Source organism: Esox lucius, chromosome 4 (assembly GCF_011004845.1).
Source record: "Esox lucius isolate fEsoLuc1 chromosome 4, fEsoLuc1.pri, whole genome shotgun sequence".
NCBI lineage: Eukaryota > Metazoa > Chordata > Actinopteri > Esociformes > Esocidae > Esox > Esox lucius.
Window position 1 is genome coordinate 3,895,286 of NC_047572.1, and position 23,261 is coordinate 3,918,546.

The 23,261-nt window shown below is 39.9% G+C and overlaps 1 protein-coding gene across 3 annotated transcripts in view; it reads left to right on the forward strand.

The window, feature by feature from the left end:
• The window catches only part of LOC105029316 (cytokine-dependent hematopoietic cell linker), a 63,662-nt gene that overhangs the window by 19,697 nt on the left and 20,704 nt on the right, over nucleotides 1-23,261 (forward strand). For 2 of the 3 annotated variants that reach the window (XM_010902609.3, XM_010902611.3), the window contains exon 2: nucleotides 12,542-12,574. The exons of the other annotated variant lie outside the window; for it this stretch is intronic. In XM_010902609.3, the coding sequence (XP_010900911.1) occupies nucleotides 12,572-12,574 (3 nt within the window). In that variant the 5' untranslated portion in view covers nucleotides 12,542-12,571. The remainder of the gene's footprint in view (nucleotides 1-12,541; nucleotides 12,575-23,261) is intronic. 3 annotated transcript variants of the gene reach the window in all.

Here is a 23,261-nt window from a genome sequence, read left to right on the forward strand (position 1 = left end):
CTGCGCATACACCACTTGTGCTGGATTTCTATGATGGCAGGAAGCTGGGCCCCAGTGGTGTGCTTTGCGGTTTTCACCACCTGTTGCAGGGCCATTTGGTCAGTTATGGCTGTGGTGTTGAGGGTCCAGGAGAAGACCTGAGAATACACCCAGGAATTTGAAGCTGGACACACACTCCACCTCAGTCCTATAGATGGGGCGTGACTGCACCCTTTTGACTTCGTGCAATCCACAATGAGCTCCTTGGTTTTCTATGTGTTGGGGGCCAGGTTGTTGTCAGCACACCATGCTACCAGGCGCTTTAACTCCTTCCTGTAGGCTGACTCGTCATTGTCACTGATCAGGCCTACCACCATGGTGTTGGCTGCGAACTTAACGTTCGTGTTGGAACTGTGTACTGGAACGCAGTTGTGTGTGAAGAGGGAGTACAGGAGAAGGCTCAGAACACAGACTTGTGGAACACCAGTGTTCAGGATCAGGGTGTAGGAGGTGAAGCTGTCTAACCTGACAGACTGGGGTCTCTTGGATAGGAAGTCCAAAGTCCAGTTGAAGAGAGAGTGTCTGATCGCCAGGTCATGGAGTTTGTTGACCAGCCTAGAGGTGATGACTGTGTTGAATGCTGAGCTGAAGTCTATGTATAGCATTCTCACATAGGTGTTGGTTTTGTCCAGGTGGGTCAGGACAGAATGTAAAGCTGTGGAGATGGCGTCCTCACTAGACATGTTCGAGCGGTAGTCAAACTGGTAGGGATCCAGTGTTACAAGGAGGCATGGTGGGCCAGAACTAGTCTTTCGAAGTACTTCATGATTGTAGCGGTGAGTGCGACAGGTTGGAAGTTATTCAGGCTAGATGCAGTCAACTGCTTCGGCACTGGCACAATGTCTTGAAGCACATTGGACAACCGCCTGGGCCAGTGACAGGTTGAAAATATCAGTAAAGACCACGCCCAGCTTGCTCAGCACATGCTCTGTGCACACGCCCGGGGATGCCATCAGGACCAGCAGCCTTGCGTAGATTTACCCTGCTCAGTGCAGACGGCAAATCTGCAGTGGATAGAGGGGGGTTGTCGGGGGGAGTTCACCTATAATGGCTGGCTCTTTGTTGTTCCTGTCGAAGCCTGCGTAGAACCTATTTTACTCTTCAGGGAAGGAGATGTCACTGGCTGTGGGGGTAGGGTTCGATCATTGAATGGTTTGCACCTTGTGGTGAATCCTCTGTTTTTGCTCTTGTGAAGTCTTGTCTTTATGGTAGACTTGGATAATGATACATCCATCTCCTGGAAAGTGTTACTTGGCTTGATGTTGTGGAGGGGGTTTTCTTTACCATAGAAAGAATCCTACGATCATCCACCACTGTCGTCTTCCATGGACGCCTAGGCATTTTGCATTACAGTATTCTTTTTAAACGTTTTCTAGAATGTGCTAAACTGTTGATTGTTCCACTCCTAATGTTCCTGTTATCTCTCTGATGGATTTTTTTTGCAGCCTAAGAATGGCCTTTTTCACTTGCGTTGAGAGCTCCTTTGGCTGCATGTTGTGGTTTCACAGCAACAGCTTCCAAATGTGAATGCCACACCTGGAATCAACTCCAGACCTTTTACCTGTATAACTGATGAAGAAATAAAGGAATAGCCCGCACCTGTCCATGTCCAGCTTTTGAGTCAATTGTCCAATTAATTTTGGTCCCTTGAGAAAGAGAGGGCTTCATATTTAAGTGCTGTAATTCCTAGACATTTCCTCCAATTTGGATGTGCATACCCTCCATTTAAAGATGAGAGACTGCTCTTTAAGCAAATGTGCATTATTTAACTGTACCTTGAATATATTTTGGTAAAGAGCCAAAATAACAAAACTTGTGTCAGTGTCCAATTATCTTTCGACCTAACTGTGCGTCACTGTCATTTGATAAAAATGACTTTCATCAGTCAATTAATTAATTAATATATAATTAATATATTCACTGTGAAAATAAACCTAATACAGAGCACACAGGGTAATCATATAGCTGATAATGTCAAATTAAAATGGATGATAACCAATTTGCTTTAGATCTTAATTTCTGCCATCTTACAGAACAAAAAAAGGATGATCGAATTACCACGTCTCTGTTACTTACAGTCATTAGTGAAAACTCTGTACGACATGACAGCAGGGTGAATATTACGCAAAATCAATTGGGACAACACTTTACCTGGGGTGAGAACTGCTATTGTTACTGTGTAGTCTTTATTGTGGTTAATTGAATGCAATTAACTACCAGGTAGAATAAAATACCAACAGAACTTGCATTCAATGTACCATCAGGTAGTACCAGGTGAAATACTAAAACTTACAGTGAAAAGGCCTGGTTAAAAACCAGTGTTGGTTATTCTACATTCCAGAAAGGCATTTGAGAGACATATTTCTGGAGGTTGCAAAACATAACCTTCTTCTAAGTGCCCCCCATGGACTAAATTACAGGTCGCAGTTGATTCTCATTTATTACGTTATTATAAAAATGTTACACCATTTGTAACTACCTAAAATATGTCAGGCTCCATGGCCCTAGTATTGTTGATGCTAGGGAGGTTATACAATGCCTGGATAGCAATTTATCATGGGTAAATTGTTACTGACTGAGAACTTAAAAGGTGTCAGTGAAAGTCAAAGAATTCATTATTCTGAAAAAAACTATTAATCGAATATTGAAATAAAACTTTAGGTTTACCAAAGATAACATTGTGCAAGGAATAATGTTTAGTGTAGTTTGCCTTACATACTCGTCATATGAAATACTAATAGTAATACTTGAATAAAGTTAAATAAATTACAATTAAATCTAGCATTGACCTCTTGGTGGATTTTTCAGATCTTTGTCCTGGACTTGTTTTGAAAGCTCCTTTGCCATCATGGTTTAGTTGTTTGGACATGAGCTGCAGTCCAATCACAAGTTATTAAGCCCAAGCCGTTGCCACTTTCCCATCCCCATTGAAACTGGATACGGTTTGATTGCCATCTTAATCGCGGTCCAATTAAGAAAAGCTGTCTCCTCTGCTCTAGATTCAGCTTGGGGAATGAATGAACTTTGTTCACTTGCAGGGTTGTTATAGCTCTCTCTAACGCTAAACATGAGATGTGAGCTTGTTAGCTATACTAGTTAGTTCACTCCAATCATCACTCTTCAATGCTTGTGCAAGTGCACATGCAAGTAAATATCATTCAAGGGCTGAAGGTGTAGTGCTGAGGGGCCCCCTCCAACGTCCCCTCCTACACCACCCTAGGACTGCCATTTGCATGTTCACATGCACCTCCAACACTTACAAAATGTCCAGAAATTCTTACAAAAGAATGAATAGGCATGCCCAATTATGTGAAATGTGCATTTGATCACATATACCAAGCGAAATATGTTCCAAATAAAATGGTCAATTCTCAATAACCTAGAAACATGTTAAAGTTGATGCATTTATTAACCCCTAGCTCTTCCATGGAAGCCACTCAGTGTTTTGTTAGTAACACGTGACCACAGAGGGAACTCCAATCAAGTGTGTAGGGGATAGAGGTCGGTTTGAGATTTCCAGAGGGACTAAGGTCCTGAGAAAGATGAGCATTTTCAGACATGCAGTATTTCAGCTTTAAAGCTCTAGTGTGACGACTCCAGCTTCCTGTATGCCCCTCCCTTGGGTGTTGCGCTTCAGTAGGTCGATGTCATCATATATACTCCTTCAGTTCTGGGGTCGGTGTCCTATGTTGATTTGCTGTACGTTCCATTACCTATGTGCAGCATCAAATCCGAAGAGACTTGCTTTACTGTCTTCTCTTGTCATTTTGAGGCATATTTCGCTGTTGAGTGTCTTTACTTTTGATCCAAGAGCTGTGCTTATTAAAATACCTCTGGTTTATCTCTGCCTGCGTTTGGGTCTCCCTTTTTGGAACATCACACCTAGAGGTCTAAAACCTTCATCCACTTTTATATCTAATATAATGGTATCTTTGATTTCTTATTTGTTTGGCCAGTACAATATATAACCACAACTAAATCTTTTTCCATATTAGTGTTTCTTGATATGTTCACTGATTAACAGGATTTATTGCAGGTTGTAGGGAATTCAATTGTATGTCTTCCTTGTTTTCACTTTTTCAACAATTTAAACTGCCTCTACATAAGACACATAAATAGCACATTTCTTGCTGTTTACACTTCCTTCATCCTTATAGTACAATACAGGTATCTCTGAAATGTGGTTGACTTCACCTTTCCAATACGTGCTCCACCATTTGTGAAAAACATCCTTATCCATCCATCTAACAAAGAAGGAGGCATCATTTGCCTATACTTGTTTTCCTTTTAAATGTTTGCCCCTTTATTTTTCAATGACAAATACATTAACCCACTTCCTTTACCTTATTAGACTCAAACATCACATCTACCAGCCTGGTCTCTCCCTTGTACTCGAGGGCCTTCCAGAAACAGTTCATATTTAACCATATAACTCTAACACAAATAAAGTATTTTTAACGCATTATGAGACGCATAGGCCATTTGCTTCAGCGAAGGGCCTGAATAGTTGTGCTAGCAAGGCTTTAGTTTATTGGTGTTAGATATTTTAATATGAAAACAGAGTTTTACCAGGCATTCACCTTTGTGTAATTCAGTGACAGTAACTCTCAGTTAAATGCAAGTTGTAAAACAATTTTTTTTGAAAAAGTCCTTGTGGACATCAATACTTACATGTTAAAAGCAGGAGCTGCTGTAGCAAAACATGATTGATGGACTCTAGTCCAAAACAGATACGGAAACAAAGACAACAGAGAGGCTTTGAAGACACACAGCAAAATATAATTTACAACCCAGGGCTTTTAGTCCACACTTTATTATGTTTAAGGGCCACGTTGCTGCACGCTCTTGAGAGTGTGTAGTTGTTTTTACCGCTACATATTCAATTATTCCGCTAATATCTTTTACTCCAATAGTAATCTGGATTCTGGAAGAAACTCACTCTGGTAGCCTGGGGTGGTCCAGTCGTTTGGGACTATGCCTCAGGTGCGCATTTGCAGCTGTGACTTAGGTTTTCGTCTGGTCCTCAGCTCTTTTAGTAACTAATTATAAAGCATAGAAACGCCTGAGCAAAAATATTTACAAATAAAAGATATCTGAATTTCCAGTCATGGGGGGGATCAGATGACGGATTGAGACGATCTTGAAAAGTACAGCCAAATAAAATGCAGGCTTTGGCAAAAAGAAGAAGTAAAGATAGATGGATTACACCTGTCAAAACCTGTCCAAAACCAGCCAATTCTATGCTTTAGCAGATGTAAGCTTGTGCTGAAGAGACTCCCTTTGTTAGGGTGGAGATAAGATCACCTCATCATTAAATAGGGATCTCTGCTTTGGCTGTGCAACTTATGTTTGTGTTTTTGCCTGGGGAGATGGAAACCAATGTATTATTAGGTAATCTTTAGTTGCGCTAGTTTCTGAGATACATAACAAGCAATCACAATGGACAGTGACTGCTCTCTTTCTCTCGCTAGCTTGCTAAGGTGTTGTGTGTGGAGCTAATTGAACTTGGCTGGCCAGTTGATGTGCCCTGTATACTAAAGATCTAGACCAGACTATTTAGCGAACCAAAACTTTGTTCCTCTGCCTATTGCTCACTTCTTTTTCATTCCATATTAAACATTAAATGGTCATTCAAATGTAGACCAAAAATCTCAGTACAAATGTTGATTTTGATCAAAGGGTATTGATCTGTGAGTTTCTCTTGCCTATTCAATTTACAGGCTTCAGTGGTACTCAATACCTAACATTATGCTCATCATGTCTTAGAAGTATCAAACTCTGCCTGACCCTGCTGGGATTCCTGTCAGCTACGGGAGACAAGTCTGATATGAACCTGAGGTGAATTTCATATAGTAAACATTTCAGTGAATCTATAAATTTTTGTATGTTTCTCGAGTTAAAGTAGCTCAGCTTGGATATGGGAATCTGTGTAAAGGTAATTTCAGTTATTAAAGCATTGATTCCATTCTGGTTATTTTAAAATGTACTTTAGAACATGGTTAAAAGTATGTATGTATATACAGCACCTTTTTCTTTCCTTTCCAAACATTTTGAAAAGGAACGTTTTGAGTGAGGAACAAAAGCGTTCAATGTGCAGTGGTCTCTTAATTTTAACCCTTCTGTCGGTCACTCAAAAACTTCCTTTTCTACTTTTTTGGAAAGGAAAGAAAAAGGTGCAGTGGTCTCTTATACATACACACATTATATATACATACACACATTATATATATATATATATATATATATATATATATATATATATACACAGTGGGGAGAACAAATATTTGATACACTGCCGATTTTGCAGGTTTTCCCACTTACAAAGTCTATAATTTTTATCATAGGTACTTTTCAACTGTGAGTGATGGAATCTAAAACAAAAGTCCAGAAAATCACTGTATGATTTTTAAGTAATTAATTAGCTTTTTATTGCATGACGTAAGTATTTGATACATCAGAAAAGCAGAACTTAATATTTGGTACAGAAACCTTTGTTTGCAAATACAGAGGTCATACGTTTCCCATAGTTCTTGACCAGGTTTGCACACACTGCAGCAGGGATTTTGGCCCACTCCTCCATACCTTCTCCAGATCCTTCAGGTTTTGGGGCTGTCGCTGGGCAATACGGACTTTCAGCTCCCTCCAAAGACTTTCTATTGGGTTCAGGTCTGGAGACTGGCTAGGTCACTCCAGGACTTTGAGATGCTTCTTACGGAGCCACTCCTTAGTTGCCCTGGCTGTGTGTTTCGGGTCGTTGTCATGCTGGAAAACCCAGCCACGACCCATCTTCAATGCTCTTACTGAGGGAAGGAGGTTGTTGGCCAAGATCTCGTGATACATGGCCCCATCCATCTTCCCCTCAATACGGTGCAGTCGTCCTGTCCCCTTTGCAGAAAAGCATCCCCAAAGAATGATGTTTCCACCTCCATGCTTCACGATTGGGATGGATTTCTTGTGGTTGTACTCATCTTTCTTCATCCTCCAAACACGGCGAGTGGAGTTTAGACCAAAAAGCTTTATTTTTGTCTCATCAGACCACATGACCTTCTCCCATTCCTCTTCAGACGGGCCTGGACATGCGCTGGCTTGAGCACGGGGACCTTGCGTGCACTGCAGGATTTTAATCCATGACGGCGTAGTGAGTTACTAATGGTTTTCTTTGAGACTGTGGTCCGAGCTCTCTTCAGGTCATTGACCAGGTCATGCCGTGTAGTTCTGGGCTGATCCCTCACCTTCCTCATGATCATTGATGCCCCACAAGGTGAGATCTTGCATGGAGCCCCAGACCGAGGGAGATTGACCGTCATCTTGAACTTCTTCCATTTTCCTAATAATTGCCCCAACAGTTGTTGCCTTCTCACCAAGCTGCTTGCCTATTGTCCTGTAGCCCATCCCAGTCTTGTGCAGGTCTACAATTTTATCCCTGATGTCCTTACACAGCTCTCTGGTCTTAGCCATTGTGGAGAGGTTGGAGTCTGTTTGATTGAGTGTGTGGACAGGTGGCTTTTATACAGGTAACAAGTTCAAACAGGTGCAGTTAATACAGGTAATGAATGGAGAACAGGAGGGCTTCTTAAAGAAAAACTAACAGGTCTGTGAGAGCCGGAATTCTTACTGGTTGGTAGGTGATCAAATACTTACAGTGAGGAGAACAAGTATTTGATACACTGCCGATTTTGCAGCTTTTCCTACTTACAAAGCATATAGAGGTCTGTAATTTTTATCTTACCTCAACACTTCCTCTATGAGAGACGGAATCTAAACCAAAATCCAGAAAATCACATTTTATGATTTTTAAATAATTTATTTGCATTTTATTGCATTACATAAGTATTTGATCAACATTTATCGTTTGTAATTGCGGGCCGGCTGAACTAGGCTTGTCAGGTTCCTCTTCTGGTTTCATTATTTTGGTTGTTCTATGAGTTGTCTTGTCATCATTAAAATGTATTTGACCCAATCATCACTGAAATGTTTTACCAGCATCTTAACCTTGCAACTGAAGGTGACAAAACTCTTATTTGTTCACTTTTAATAAATAATGGATACAATGCCCTTCAAGTTAAGCTTCAAGTTCCTCTGTGTCCACATGGCAGATCCTCAAAAAGGTCTGCAGCTGCACCATTGAGAGCATCTCCATAGGCCGCATCACTGCATAGTATGACAACTGAACTGCTCTTTCTCGCAAGGCACTTCAGAGGGTACTGCAAAACTGTTGTCTTCATCACCAGGGCCAATCTTTCTCTCATCCAGGGCCTCTACAGTAGAGAAACACCCCATGGATAGTAAATGACCCCAGTCACCCAAGCCACAAAATACATTCTTTACTACCACATGTCAGACATGTCAGGTGGTACTAGTTCCTCATGTCTGTACCCCAAAAAGATCCTGCTTCAACCCCCAATCCATTACACTTACACAATACTGCCAAATGAAAACCAAAATGACTTCCGGGCTATTTGCATTTCTATCATTTTTACAGTGTCCCTTTAGTACTATTTTGCAAACACACTTAACTCTACCCACACACTCCCTTAATAACACATAATAATACTTCAACATAATCCCACACTTACACAATTCAATGTATGACATGAACTAAGCTTCAACTTATGTCAAACCAATGCACATGCAGAAACTTCACATTCATTACAAACATTGCTGCTGCTGCTTGTTATCTGTCTTCTACATATATGTATATAAACCAAAATGATCCTGTACCCCGCACATCAGCTTGGTACTGGTACTCCCTGTAAATAACCAAGTGATTGTTATTCATATCATTTTGTATTCACCCTTTTAAATAGTTTTTCGTATTACTGTGTGAAAATACACAGTATATATTCCTTGTATGGCTATTTAATTGTGCACTTTTGAAAAACAACATTTCAGTTGTCGACACGTACTATCCAGAATGAAATGTATTTCATCTGCAGTTCTAACTCTCAGTTGGCTACAGTCTACCATTTCATTATTTCTTTTTCCCCTTGAGGTTCTCGATGAAAGGTCAAAAATAAGGCTTAATATAGTTTCCATCTGTTTTCCATTCAATTAAAGACATGTCAGAGAACCTTAGAGTTCATTTTGGGACTTTTTTATGAGGTAGTCTGACTTATTAAGTTACCGCCACTGTTGATAATAAACGTGACCTGAAATCCCTTACCTATGTCATTCAAAACTTGATTGTTAATACTTGACAAGAAAAAAGCCTTGAAATTGAAATTGTAATTCACATTTATTTTTTATTTGTTTTCAAAATCCTCAGAGTTTTTTAGAAAATAGTTTTTTGCAAATTATTTGCAGAACTTTAATCATGCACATCACAGTAGTCATTACTTACAATAACATAGGAAGGCCAAAGCGGCACTGTGGTCTATACTGCCTTGCTGTACAGTTCTGTAATTGCGGCCAGGGGTTTCGATTCCTGGTCACAGAATACCAACAATGCCAAGTGGACAGCATAGGGTGGTGCTGTTTGCCGCAACTTTTGTTTGCTTTATTAAGCTGAACATGTCTCTATCCCTCACCTGCTATAGAGATTTTGCACCAAAAAAAACTTTTAGGAAATTAGAAGGCGAGGTGGTGAGAGAAAATGCTTCAAAGGCTTATAAGTGTACAGACAAGCTAAAAATCTGTCTCCCTTGATAAATATGATCACCAACAACTGTAACAAATAACTAAATAAACACTGTGCTATAATGCATGACAAATATAAATATTTCAACCAGTGCTCTTGCAAAAACACCATGGTCAAAATGTATGCCACCCCTTATTACTATACCTTTCAATGTAACATTAAAACAACTGGGTCTTGACCTGGTCTAATTGCAGAATTAATGTCAAATATACTCAGTATCAGCCAGGACACTGAAACTTCATATTTCTAAATGCTTCATGCTGTCATTTTGTTAGTAATTTCTAAATTTTTCACCTGATAAGGATACTCTCAAATTAAAGTAGACAGAATGCACTTTAACTCCATACTCATTGTATAATTTCAAATCCAAATTGCTGGAATACAGACACCCCCACCCTGAAAATATGTCACAGTCCAAATACGTATTTCAAATGATGATGTATCCCCAATAATCTAATCAACTTGACTAATTGCATAATGTCACTAAATATGTAAATGAGTTTTTAGAAACGTTAGTGCCAGCCATTGTGTCACCTTTTCAATTACAGCAGGAGCCACATTTCACAGAAAAGGTGCTTATGCAAATTTCTCAACTTGTCAAACTGCTCATGCACATAATAAAGCAGAAACATTGCCTTTGGAAAGTATTCAGGATCCCTTCATTTTCTTTTGATTATTCATGGGAAGTCTGTAGAACTTGATTGGTGTACACATTGCGAATTTAGCTGATTGGACAGGACTTAGAAAGGCACACTCCTGTATGTCATAGCAAAATCCAAGCCAAGCCATCTGTAGACCCCTAATATAAAACTTTGTTTGGGGAAGGTTAAAAAGTTGTTAATGTAATGAATGTTCCCAGGAGTACAGTGGGCTCCATCATTGTATAATGAAACACCAAGACTTTTCCTAATGCTGTCTGTCCAGCCAAACTAAGCAACCAGGCAAAAAGGACCTTGGTTTGGGAGTTGACCAAGACCCCAACGGCCACACTTACAGAGCTTCAGAGTTTCTCTGCAGGGATGGGAGAACTTGCTAGAAGCACCAATATCTCTGCAGCACCCCATCAATCAGGCTTTTATGGTAGATTGGCTAGATGGAATCAATTCTACCTATAATAGTCCCTTGATGACCTAATTCTGTACTCTGATCCAATTGCCAAATAGCAGAACTCAAAACTGAACTAATCATGCAATATACTTTAGATGTAGTAGCCTAGGACAAAAAATGTAGCTGAAAAATCAAGCTCATTGATTAAGCTTGATTTTATTTCTGTGTCCATGAAACCAGGCCGCCCAATATATTTTTTCTCCTGAACGGTGTGATCCAATTCCACCAAGTTTTTAATATAACATTTTGGCACAAATTTCAAATATTCTAATACGCTACCTTAAACAATGTGACTGCTATAAGCCTGTGATCTTGCATTATTGTTAATGTCCCATAAATATTGTTGGCTGATTCATATGCATTCATAAATTCATAAATGTGATCCAAAACGATGTAAATGTTTATTGGTCGGTAGTGGCCATGTTATTTGTCAAATTACTCTGGAAAATACAGACAGTTCCAATAATGCTCAATTTCAGTTTGAATCAGATTTGTCACTCAGAGCTAATTCATTTGTGTTTTAGGTGTTTTTCACAAAATTCCAAACATACACTGTAGTATCACTGTCACACAAATGGGGGGCATCAGTTAGCATTTTTTATTTGCTATTATAGCACCATCAGGTGAACAGTTGGCGCGTTGCGGCATTGCATGAGAGGGTGTGTTCCATGGACCTTCCCATTATGCAAGACCACACCATCTCACATTAATTTGCACATTTCACCCCCTAAATGATTTAAAAATCACAGTAGTGAACAGGAAGAAATATAATAGTGTTTTCACTATCTTTACTGCCTGATCCCTTAAGAAGCTCAGAGTCCAGTGGTGCATCATGAGGCTAATGAAAGTTGTCTTGCAAACTTAATATACAGGCTTCATCTCAAATAACACCCTATTCCCTAATGTATATTTTGCTTTTATTAGGGTCCATACAGCAGGGCTCAAGTTAAAACTAGTGCACTAAATACTCATTTGTGCAAGTTAGAGGGTTTCAAACGGGAGTCCACTAACCCACATTGGTCTCCAGAGAGGCCAGAACATATTTCTAGGATAATTATGTTAAATTGAAATTATTATATTTATTATCCACCTCAATGAAAATCCTATTATTTGATTAATATGCAAAAAACTGTTGCACTTGCCTGTCTCACTTTACACACCAGTGTGTAACCTGGGTCACTGGCGTAGTGTGGTGAAAAATTAAGGTGCGGTATATATGCGTGTAAAGCCAATGCTGGAGTAGATTAACCTCACAGCCGACATCTGACTGTGATAACCACATAGAAAAACACAATATAAAATAAAAAGACTAAAAACATTTATTACAGAGGTCAAGCACAGGCTGCACACCCACTGCAGCCCTGGTGCAGCCGCACCCATGCACCCTCGATAGCTACGCCAGTGATCAGGGTCTTTTACTCACAAGCACATAGTATGTGCTCTGGGGTGTTAACCTTCCGACCAGGCCCCAACAAAATTATTATTATGACCAGTGGTAGATGGACCCAATAAAAACGTACTTAGGGGCCCGAAAAGCTGGTGCTGGCCTCGCTCAAATAGCATATTAACATAGTATAAGCCATGAGAAAATACATCTCAGATTACAATACCATTTTGAAAGCTGCAACTGTACTTCTACATGTCCTTGGTGGATGAAATGCTGTTAGGACTGGCTGCTTTTTGACACACAGCCTTCTGTACAATGCCAAGCTAATTATGTTTTTTTGTTGTATTTTTGCCTCCTTGTTAACTCAACAGAGAGGGAACAGCTATGAGTATGCTTCGATAATGGTGAGTAATGTGTTACCTATTGGCTCCAACTCAATAGACCATAGACCATTGTTTCAGAGCTTGCAAACCTTTCTGTAATTCGGCCTGAACTGATACAGATGGCTCTATTCACACTCGGAAATAGAAGTACCGGTGTGTACTTACAAGGGTACAAATGTTTGTCACTAGGAGGGGGGGTCCTTTTTGAGAGAAAATTATGTACCCTTTAGTGCCAGTCCATTTTTGTACCTTATCAAATTGTACCAGCAAATGACCTACACCCGTTTTCAGTGCTGCAGGGTCTAATGCAGCCCCTCCCTTTCGGGGATGAAATGGTACTAATTAGTTATTTTTCTGTTAGTCAGGGTGCTCTTCTGTCCCCATAAAGACCAAAATTGTACCTTTGATGTACCTATAGGTACATTACTGTTGTTGTTTTGTACCTCCATTTTTGAGTGTGTAGCTGGAGCTCCGTAATGGAACACATTGTGTTCTACCTGAAGCCCAAAAATGGTTGTAGTGGACCCAAAATATATCTACCTGGACACAGAGGTTCAGCCAGGAACCAAAAATGGTTGTACCTCAAACCAAAACATTTATTTTCTCCAACAAGTACACAGTTCTTTCCCCCTGTATAGTGTGACTTATCAGTCTGACTGCCCGACTCAGTCCTTCCATCTGCTTTCCCAACTTTCTGTCCCTGTGTCTGTGTAGCCTTATTTGTGAGCAATATGAATTCATTTGGAAGAGGCTCTCAAAATTCCTCACTACCCACACTGCTAATCTCACAGTCCATTACACAGTGTTTTAGCTGACTAAAGTGCCAGAAGTGAATGAAAGACAGTTATTTCACTTAAAGTTAAGCCCAAAAGTATTCACAACCATGCCAAATTTGTAGCCATAGTGAATTTATATTTGACCAATTGGTTTCTTCTGGCTGGAAATGACATAAACAAGTGACAAAACACGGTAAGACATTGTGCTGGAGATACAAATGAAAAACGTAACTTTGTAATTTCTGTTTTTAACCATGACTTGCAGTTGACTACTAACTGACTACAGAACTACTGCTGTTCTGCTGTTCTCAATTCATAGGTGATTAGAATGCTCTCTCGTGCTGGAAATTACAAGACCATTTTAAAGGGTATAGAAACTTGTGCAACAATTTCATGGCATTTTTTTACAAAAACAGAAAGTTGTGTCATTCATTTGTATCTCCAGCACAATGTTTTGAATCCAAAAATGTAGGAAGTCCCTGTAACATAAAAATAAATCCTAATCTCAGTAATGGCCAGGCTCCAACCCAAAGTTAGCCCATATAGAGCGGCAATGTATCTCTTCCATAATAGGTGGTTCGATTGCCGGCACCACACAAAACCTATAAACCATATGTTCTATTCCAGCCTCTGTCTCAACTATTGTTTCGGGGAATGGTATGGGGCTACATCTATGTACAGGGTTTTACACTAGAACCGCCAAATGCCAATGCCATAGATTTTGTAATTAAAATAAAACAGCCATTTTGAAAGCTACACCCTCCTTCCATTACATTTTATAAATAGGTGTATATTACATTGTTCCAGGTCAGAATTATAAACTCACAAACCGATTTCTTTTGTTGAGATTATTCACTTGTTTTTTTAACCACGTTTTCCAAATTAATCAGCCAACAGCCCACAGCACCTAGCGTTGGTACCCAGGCAGCCACTAATGGTACCCAGGCTCTTATCACCCCTCACTGAATGAATAACGTCTATGGATGAATGTGCACAATACTCACAGATGAATGGTCAGAGTCTTGGCGGACTTTGAATTAACTTACAAATGAAATACTAGATGTCCATGACAATTCAACAACTTAATTAGGCTATTATTTCTAAATAAAGATAATACAAACAATATAGGCTAAACAAAAATATCACACTTTATAATTTTTCAATAGGAAATTCAACTTCTTGTGTAGGCTAATTCATCAAATGTAAATCTAAAATGTAAATATTCTTTACCAATCTCCAATGACCAATTCAACATAATACACGTTACTATTTTTATTAGGAGAGAAACAGAAACAAAATATCACGCATCCTAGGCTATTATCTCTCTTTAATTTTCTCTGGTTATTTAACTGTAGATTCATATTCTACAAATGTATTAAGCTAAATAATTATTCACAAAACAAAATACCAACAACATTCTTTACCAATCACCAATTACCAACTCAACCAACATATTACACTTTACTGTGTTTAGTAGGAGAGAACGACAAACAAAATATCACATCCTATTGTCACAAACAGTGGTGTAGTGCAGTGTTGCATGGACAAGGAACCAGGTGCAGGCAGGGGTAGTCGGTGTGAATTCTTTAATTGATAAGAAAGAAACAAACACCGAGCACAAAACACACAAAGTAAAGGGCTGACTAACGCAGCAAAAAACGACAATATGAAATAACACAAGTACTTACAATAACGGCAACATACACGACATCCAAACATGACAAGCACAATGAGCCACAATGTGGGGAGCAGAGGGGAAACATACATACACATACAAATAAGCTAGATTGGGACCTGGTGTGGAAGATTGGAAACATGTGACAGTCCGGGATGTGTTCGTGAGAATAAGGGAACTTGTGAAACTATGGTACGGTGGCGCTGCTGCTCACCGCACCATGACACCTATCATCCCTCATTGAATTTGCTCTGCTTATTGTACTGTAGATTCAGATTCTTCAACTGTATTGCATTAAATAATTATTCACGAAATGAAATAACAAATATAGTTTTATCAATTCAACAAACGTATTACACTTTACTGTTTTTCATCAGTACAATCAACAAATTACTTTTCTATATTTTCATGTAGGCTACTGTAAATAATTTTTTGAATGTTGTTTATATTCTTTTTCAGTTGTTACATGTTGACCTCGGGAACCTCATTGCTGCTATCCTATTATACTGTACTTATTCAATGACAATAAAGTTAAATCTTATCTAATGAATATGAGTGACATCAGTGGATGATTGCACGATAAACCCCTGATCAACCCAGCATGTGATTGAAGTGTAATGATAAAGAATTATGATAAGGGTAGAAATTGTATATAATCTGAACTCGTTGAGCAAGTCAGACACAACTCAGACACAATTTACAGCGTTTAGTTCACAATGGCAAAATGAACAATTCGCTGTCCTGACAGCATTGCAGATGCTGCTAAAATTTGATGAGATGTAGTCAGATGGAGGATCAGAAATATATCCCAAAATGTGTCGGAGGTCGGTTTTTCATCTGATTCTGGTAATGAGTTGCCACCTCCAATGCCTGAGCCTCATCGCAAAAAAAAAGTCACAAACCAAAAGCGACCACAAAAGTCCCTGGGAGACAATCTGTACGATTCATTCATTGGTTATCCCACAGTGAACAAGGTGACGGATAACCAATACAGCTCCCATTTTCTGTTTTCTGTTATTTCAAACTGGGAGAAATGTACAGACATCACACTATTCACTCTCAGTTTCTCACTTAGAATAATGAAAAATCGTGGAAATCGCTAAATGGGAAAGGCACAGAGATTGTAGATTATTTTCACAACTAAAGCTTTATTCAAGATTTGCAAACCTGGAGCAGTTAACACACTCTCAGCAGAGTGAGTTCAAAAGCTCTCCATTGAAGGTTGAACTCAGGCCTATATACACTCACCTAAAGGATTATTAGGAGCACCATACTAATACTGTGTTTGACCCCCTTTCGCCTTCAGGACTGCCTTAATTCTACATGTCATTGATTCAACAAGGTGCTGAAAGCATTATTTAGAATTGTTGGCCCATATTGACAGAATAGCATCTTGCAGTTGATGGAGATTTGTGGGATGCACATCCAGGGCACGAAGCTCCCATTCCACCACATCCCAAAGATGCTCTATTGGGTTGAGATCTGGTGACTTTGGGGGCCATTTCAGTACAGTGAACTCATTGTTATGTTCAAGAAACCAATTTGAAATGATTCGAGCTTTGTGACATGGTGCATTATCCTGCTGGAAGTAGCCATCAGAGGATGGGTACATGGTGGTCATAAAGGGATGGACATGGTCAGAAACAATGCTCAGGTAGGCCATGGCATTTAAACAATGCCCAATTGGCACTAAGGGGCCTAAAGTGTGCCAAGAAAACATCCCCCACACTATTACACCACCACCAGCAGCCTGCACAGTGGTAACAAGGCATGATGGATCCATGTTCTCATTCTGTTTACGCCAAATTCTGACTCTACCATCTGAATGTCTCAAAAGAAATCGAGACTCATCAGACCAGGCAACATTCTTCCAGTCTTCAACTGTCCAATTTTGGTGAGCTTGTGCAAATTGTAGCCTCTTTTTCCTATTTGTAGTGGAGATGAGTGGTACCCGTTGGGGTCTTCTACTGTTGTAGCCCATCCTGGCTCAAGGTTGTGCATGTTGTGGCTTCACAAATGCTTTGCTGCATACCTTGGTTGTAACGAGTGGTTATTTCAGTCAAAGCTGCTCTTCTATCAGCTTAAATCAGTCGGCCCATTCTCCTCTGACCTCTAGCATCAACAAGGCATTTTCGCCCACAGGACTGCCGCATACTGGATGTTTTTCCCTTTTCACACCATTCTTTGTAAACCCTAGAAATGGTTGTGCGTGAAAATCCCAGTAACTGAGCAGATTGTGAAATACTCAGACTGGCTCGTCTGGGACCAACAACCATGCCACGCTCAAAATTGCTTAAATCACCTTTCTTTCCCATTCTGACATTCAGTTTGGAGTTCAGGAGATTGTCTTGACCAGGACCACACCCCTAAATGCATTGAAGCAAATGCCATGTGATTGGTTGATTAGATAATTGCATTAATGAGAAATTGAACAGGTGTTCCTAATAATCCTTTAGGTGAGTGTACATTCAATAGAGCCCACTGTGTCCCCCTCCTATGCATGGTTAGTCTACATGTCTCACCAGCTTCTCTGCGGACTTGGGCTTAGAAAGATAAGATATTTACAGCCCTTGAGAAGTTCAAACAAAACTATAGCTATCTGTTGTAGCTGAGCAGAGTTGAAACACATAGTAGCCTTACTAAATGACTGGATTATACTTAGAATAAGCAATATGATATTAATGTACTATAGAATAAGAAAATGTCTACCACAATACCTACTTCTGAGAGTAAGTCTCAACAAGAATACATTTTAAACAGTACATTACATTAATCAACATTAATGTAATATTGATTGGATGCAAAACAATCAACAATCATTTATTAATGCATAAACATTTCTTCCCATATCGTAAGGAAAAAGTACTTTATTATTCATGTTACAGTCACAAAAACAATTTCAATTAAAGCTGCAAGCAGCATTTAGTGGGTTTCAGCATTAAGCTATTAGTAGCCAGATTGCAGTTTTTCCAATAGGACACAAATCCAACTCATGTCCATAGCTGTATGGTTTTTACTTTTCACTAGTATCCCCATGTGGCCAAATGGAATCATCTTTCATATAAACTAAACTCACAACCCAGATCATGTGTACCAAATGTAATCACATTCAACATCGGTCATTTTCTGCAATAGAAGTAGTGTTTGAAACATTTTTCACAAATTCTAAATGGCCTTCAAACAATTAAAGCAAAGTTAATGAGTCCCAATTGCAAATATGTTACTCATGAGGAGATGGACTTATCTACCTCCTCTCATAACTGTATCTCAAATGGGGTGAGCATGGTGACCTTGCTTATGTGAAAAACCTCAATAGCACCACTGTGTGTTTAATAAAAAAATCCTTGCAATAATTTTTTCGTATAGTCCTTGTCAACATACGTACATACATAAAACTAGCATTATTATACAATTATCCCTGTAGGAGATGTCTATATATGTGCAAATCACACCCCATCACATGTTCATTGGTCAATAGCATCCATGTTTTTTGACATGATGGTCTGGCTGATATAACTTTTGAAGACCATGGTCCCTCAATGCCAAATATCAAAATACGTGAAGATCGGCCATTTGGTGCCAGAGGAGTACATTTTATATGTTTTTAAAAAAATCAAAAATGGCAGACTTTATTGGTACCATTTGCAAAAAATGTTGTTATGAAGAGCCAATTTTCAAGACTCTAGGTCACAAGGGGTGGGCATGGTGACCTTGCAAAAAGAGCAACTTTGGAGGCTTGTGACAGCGCCACCATGAGGCCAAAATGCATGTCACTGCACCAGAAGTTGCAGCCCTTGGCCCTTTACTAACATAAAAATGTGGGCTCCTTTAAGCCATTTTATCTCAAGGGAATTTGCAAAAAACACCCTTTTTTGCCAGAATAATAATAATAATAAATATAGCTGCAAGCAGCAATTAAGGGGACCAACTAATGACAAAAGGAAACTTTCAAGCCCCTTGGAATGTATATGTTACTGTAACTAAGCAATTGTCTTTACATTTCCAACTTCAATTAAAGCTGCAAGGAGCATTTAGTGGGTTTCAGTATTTGGTTAGCATGAAAATGAGGCAATATTGTATGTAGGGTAAAAGACAAACAATTTGCTCTGCAAAGACAAAATGTGTACAAATATTAACCCAATGTTTTTTCCTGTCCATGTAGTTTTTTTACAACACTTGAAGATCTTCATACATAGATACCAAATGTCAAACTACATCAAGATTGGTCATTTGCTGCCATATGAGTAGTGTTTTTGCCCCCATAAGGCTTGTGCCTCCATAAGGCTGATTGGCATGTCCACTGCACCAGAAGTTGTGTTTCTCGATGCTTTACTATATTAATTTGGGTACCTTTACACCATTTTAACTCAGAGGAATTTGCAAAAAGGACAGTTTTTTGCCAGAAGAATTATATTAGTTAACAGGAACAAACATAATAGGATTGACATCCTTTTGAAACCCGAATGACACACATTGTAAATTGACTTTGATTGTGGAATAGCTTAGATTAGTACAACAAAAAATTCTCAGCATCAGTGTAATAAAAGTAGATAGTTGATGAATGTCACACTCACAGAACATCTTGTATAGTGAAAAGCTAAATGTTTCTAAGCTACACATTGAAAATGGAAATTACTATTTGAAAGGTTAAGTTAAAAGAAATATTAAAACTATCCGGGCTAGATAATGTAGGTAAAAAATGTGAAAATTAATAACAATCACACCATTACCAGAATTGAGTAGTTATGTCAAATCATTTTTATTGCTAATTTAGCAAGTTTCTAATAAAGGAATCCATTTCCATTTGTTTTACTCCACTTTGAAGATTGTAAATAAAAATATTGTGTTTACAGACAAATCAAATGCATTAATATAAAATATATGTACAGTATACATTTTAGTCATTAGCAAATGCTTTTATCCAGAGTGATTTACAATAAGTAGAGGTACATTTTCCTGGAGAAATTTGGGTAGGACACCAACATTTGGCTCAATTGGGAAACAAACAGAACTTCACAATTACAAATTTCAATCTACCTATAGAGTCACTTGAACACACGCACAGACACGCACAAAAAACTCAGCATGAATCCAGGTTGGCGTGGCATCCATAAAACAAATAATATTTTTTGTCAATTTGAAATACATTTTATGGAAACCTTTATTTTAGCCATGGAATTGATCTGAAATCTAACAGGAGAATAAAATTATATACTGGGCCAAAAGTTTGGAATAATTTACAAATGTTCACCAACATTGCTAATGTGGTATATACAGTGGTATTCAACTGATCACAATATAGTCGGTATATCAATGATGTAAAATCATTACTATTTAAGTATTTTTGATTAAATCTACACAGGCCTTATTTCCTATAACCATTACTCCAACTCCTTATCCTTGAGTGATCATGCCAAATTGCTAATGTGGTACTAGAACATCACTTAATTATATCAAAAACAGCTTAAAGCTATTTTCTTGTACCAAACAAGGAGGTTACAATCATTTAAGGATGAGGTGTTGTAAAAACTTCCCTTAGTGTCTTTCAGAATTCACCTAGCAAATGTACACACTGAAAATGGAAAACACTATTGCAAAGATACTTTTTTATCTATTTTAAAAACTAGCCAAGCAACTTTGACATTTAAGTTAGTAAAATACAGGGTTGGAACTTTTGTTTTTTTAAGCGAGGGTAAATTTTTTTTGTAAAGCTCCTGAATTCTCAAAATGTACACAATTGAATTTTCTGCTGAGACATAGTTCAACAAGTCATTTAGGCTGAATTACCATGGCAGTGAAACATATAGAACGTTACTACAGCTTGACAAAATGTTTTCATTTTAAAGAATCTGGTAGATAGCTACAGAATTTTTGCTAGCTACAATAACGCATAAAAAACAGCTGTAAGATATTTGGTCATTATCTGCCATCAACCTTGTTTGAAACAAGAACTAGCTCGCTATATCAATGAGAGAGCGGGCAATGTATGCTTTACCTGCACAATGTTGTGAGAAATAAGGTTGCTAACTAGCTCAATCAAACTCACCTTACTATGCGATATAATGCTTTGCTTCAGGAAAACTCACGCGCAAGCAGCTTCTGTTGCAAATAAGTCTAGCTGCACACACAAGTACCAGAAACGATTATGAAACAAAGAGGCGATATGTCAGAGTTTGATACCCTCTGGCTCTGAGTATTCTTTTGTTGCCTTGGCATGCCTGCCTCTCTGAAATTAGTGCCAGGTGCTGAAGCACGTTGTCCTAATATTTTCCCAATAAAAAGTGGAAGAGGGGGACAATAATGCAATTTCCAAATGTGGAGGGGACAAGTCCCTAGTGAAATGCCCGTCTTCGTAAAATACCATTTACATTTTTTTTTTCCAATAGCTTGTTTAACAGTTTCCATTTCCAGTGTACACGCTACATTAGATCACTTTTGACAGGAAATGTTGCAACAATTAGGCCTATTATATCTATTAACGTTTCCAAAATATACAACAACAATTTACAGAATAGGCTAATATCCCCATTACAATACCTAGCTTTATTTGAAACGTACCCACAAATCCAACAGGCCTACTTACGATTTGAATACACAGTGTTGTGTACTCTTGGAAAGTTCGTAATCTTCCGAAATACTACCACCTTTCGAAAGGGAGCAGGTGTGACCTAACGAACAATTTAAGCTGTCGTTGGGATTGGACGTGACAAGGTCATTGATTATTAATTGACAAATGAACAAGTCACATAAAACCTGACCAGCTGCAAAAGTAAAGTCTTACCAAGAAAAATTAGAAAAAAGATCGCATCGCATCGCATCGCATCATCTTCCGCTTAATCCGGGGCCGGGTCGCGGGGGCAGCAGTCTAAGCAGGGATGCCCAGACTTCCCTCTCCCCAGACATTTCCTCCAGCTCTTCCGGGGGGACACCGAGGCGTTCCCAGGCCAGCCGGGAGACATAGTCCCTCCAGCGTGTCCTAGGTCTTCCCCGGGGTCTCTTCCCGGTGGGACGGGACCGGAACACCTTCCCAGGAAGGCGTTCCGGAGGCATCCGAAACAGATGCCCAAGCCACCTCAGCTGACCCCTCTCGATGTGGAGGAGCAGCGGCTCTACTCTGAGCTCCTCCCGGGTGACCGAGCTTCTCACCCTATCTCTAAGGGATCGCCCAGCCACCCTGCGGAGAAAGCTCATTTCGGCCGCCTGTATCCGGGATCTTGTCCTTTCGGTCATGACCCAAAGCTCATGACCATAGGTGAGAGTAGGAACGTAGATTGACCGGTAAATCGAGAGCTTCGCCTTGCGGCTCAGCTCTTTCTTCACCACGACAGACCGATACATCGACCGCATTACTGCAGAAGCTGCACCGATCCGTCTGTCAATCTCCCGTTCCATCCTTCCCTCACTCGTGAACAGGACCCCTAGATACTTAAACTCCTCCACTTGAGGCAGGCACTCTCCACCAACCTGAAGTGGGCAAGCCACCCTTTTCCGACTGAGGACCATGGCCTCGGATTTGGAGGTACTGATTTTCATCCCCACCGCTTCACACTCGGCTGCAAACCGTCCAAGTGCATGCTGAAGGTCCTGGCTTGAAGGGGCCAACACGACAACATCATCCGCAAAGAGCAGAGACGAAATCGTGTGGTCCCCAAACCTGACACCCTCCGGCCCCTGGCTGCGCCTAGAAATTCTGTCCATAAAAATTACGAACAGAACCGGTGACAAAGGGCAGCCCTGCCGGAGTCCAACATGCACAGGGAACAAGTCTGACTTACTGCCGGCAATGCGGACCAAGCTCCTGCTTCGGTCGTACTGGGACCTGACAGCCCTTAGCAAAGGACCCAGGACCCCATATTCCCGAAGCACCCTCCACAGGATGCCACGAGGGACACAGTCGAATGCCTTCTCCAAATCCACAAAACACATGTGGACTGGTTGGGCAAACTCCCATGAACCCTCCATCACCCTGTAGAGGGTATAGAGCTGGTCCAGTGTTCCGCGGCCTGGACGAAAACCACACTGTTCCTCCTGAATCCGAGGTTCTACTATCGGCCGTATTCTCCTCTCCAGAACCCTGGCATAGACTTTCCCGGGGAGGCTGAGAAGTGTGATCCCCCTATAGTTGGAACACACCCTCCGGTCCCCCTTCTTATAAAGAGGGACCACCACCCCGGTCTGCCATCCCAGAGGCACTGTCCCCGACTGCCACGCGATGTTGCACAGGCGTGTCAGCCAAGACAGCCCCACAACATCCAGA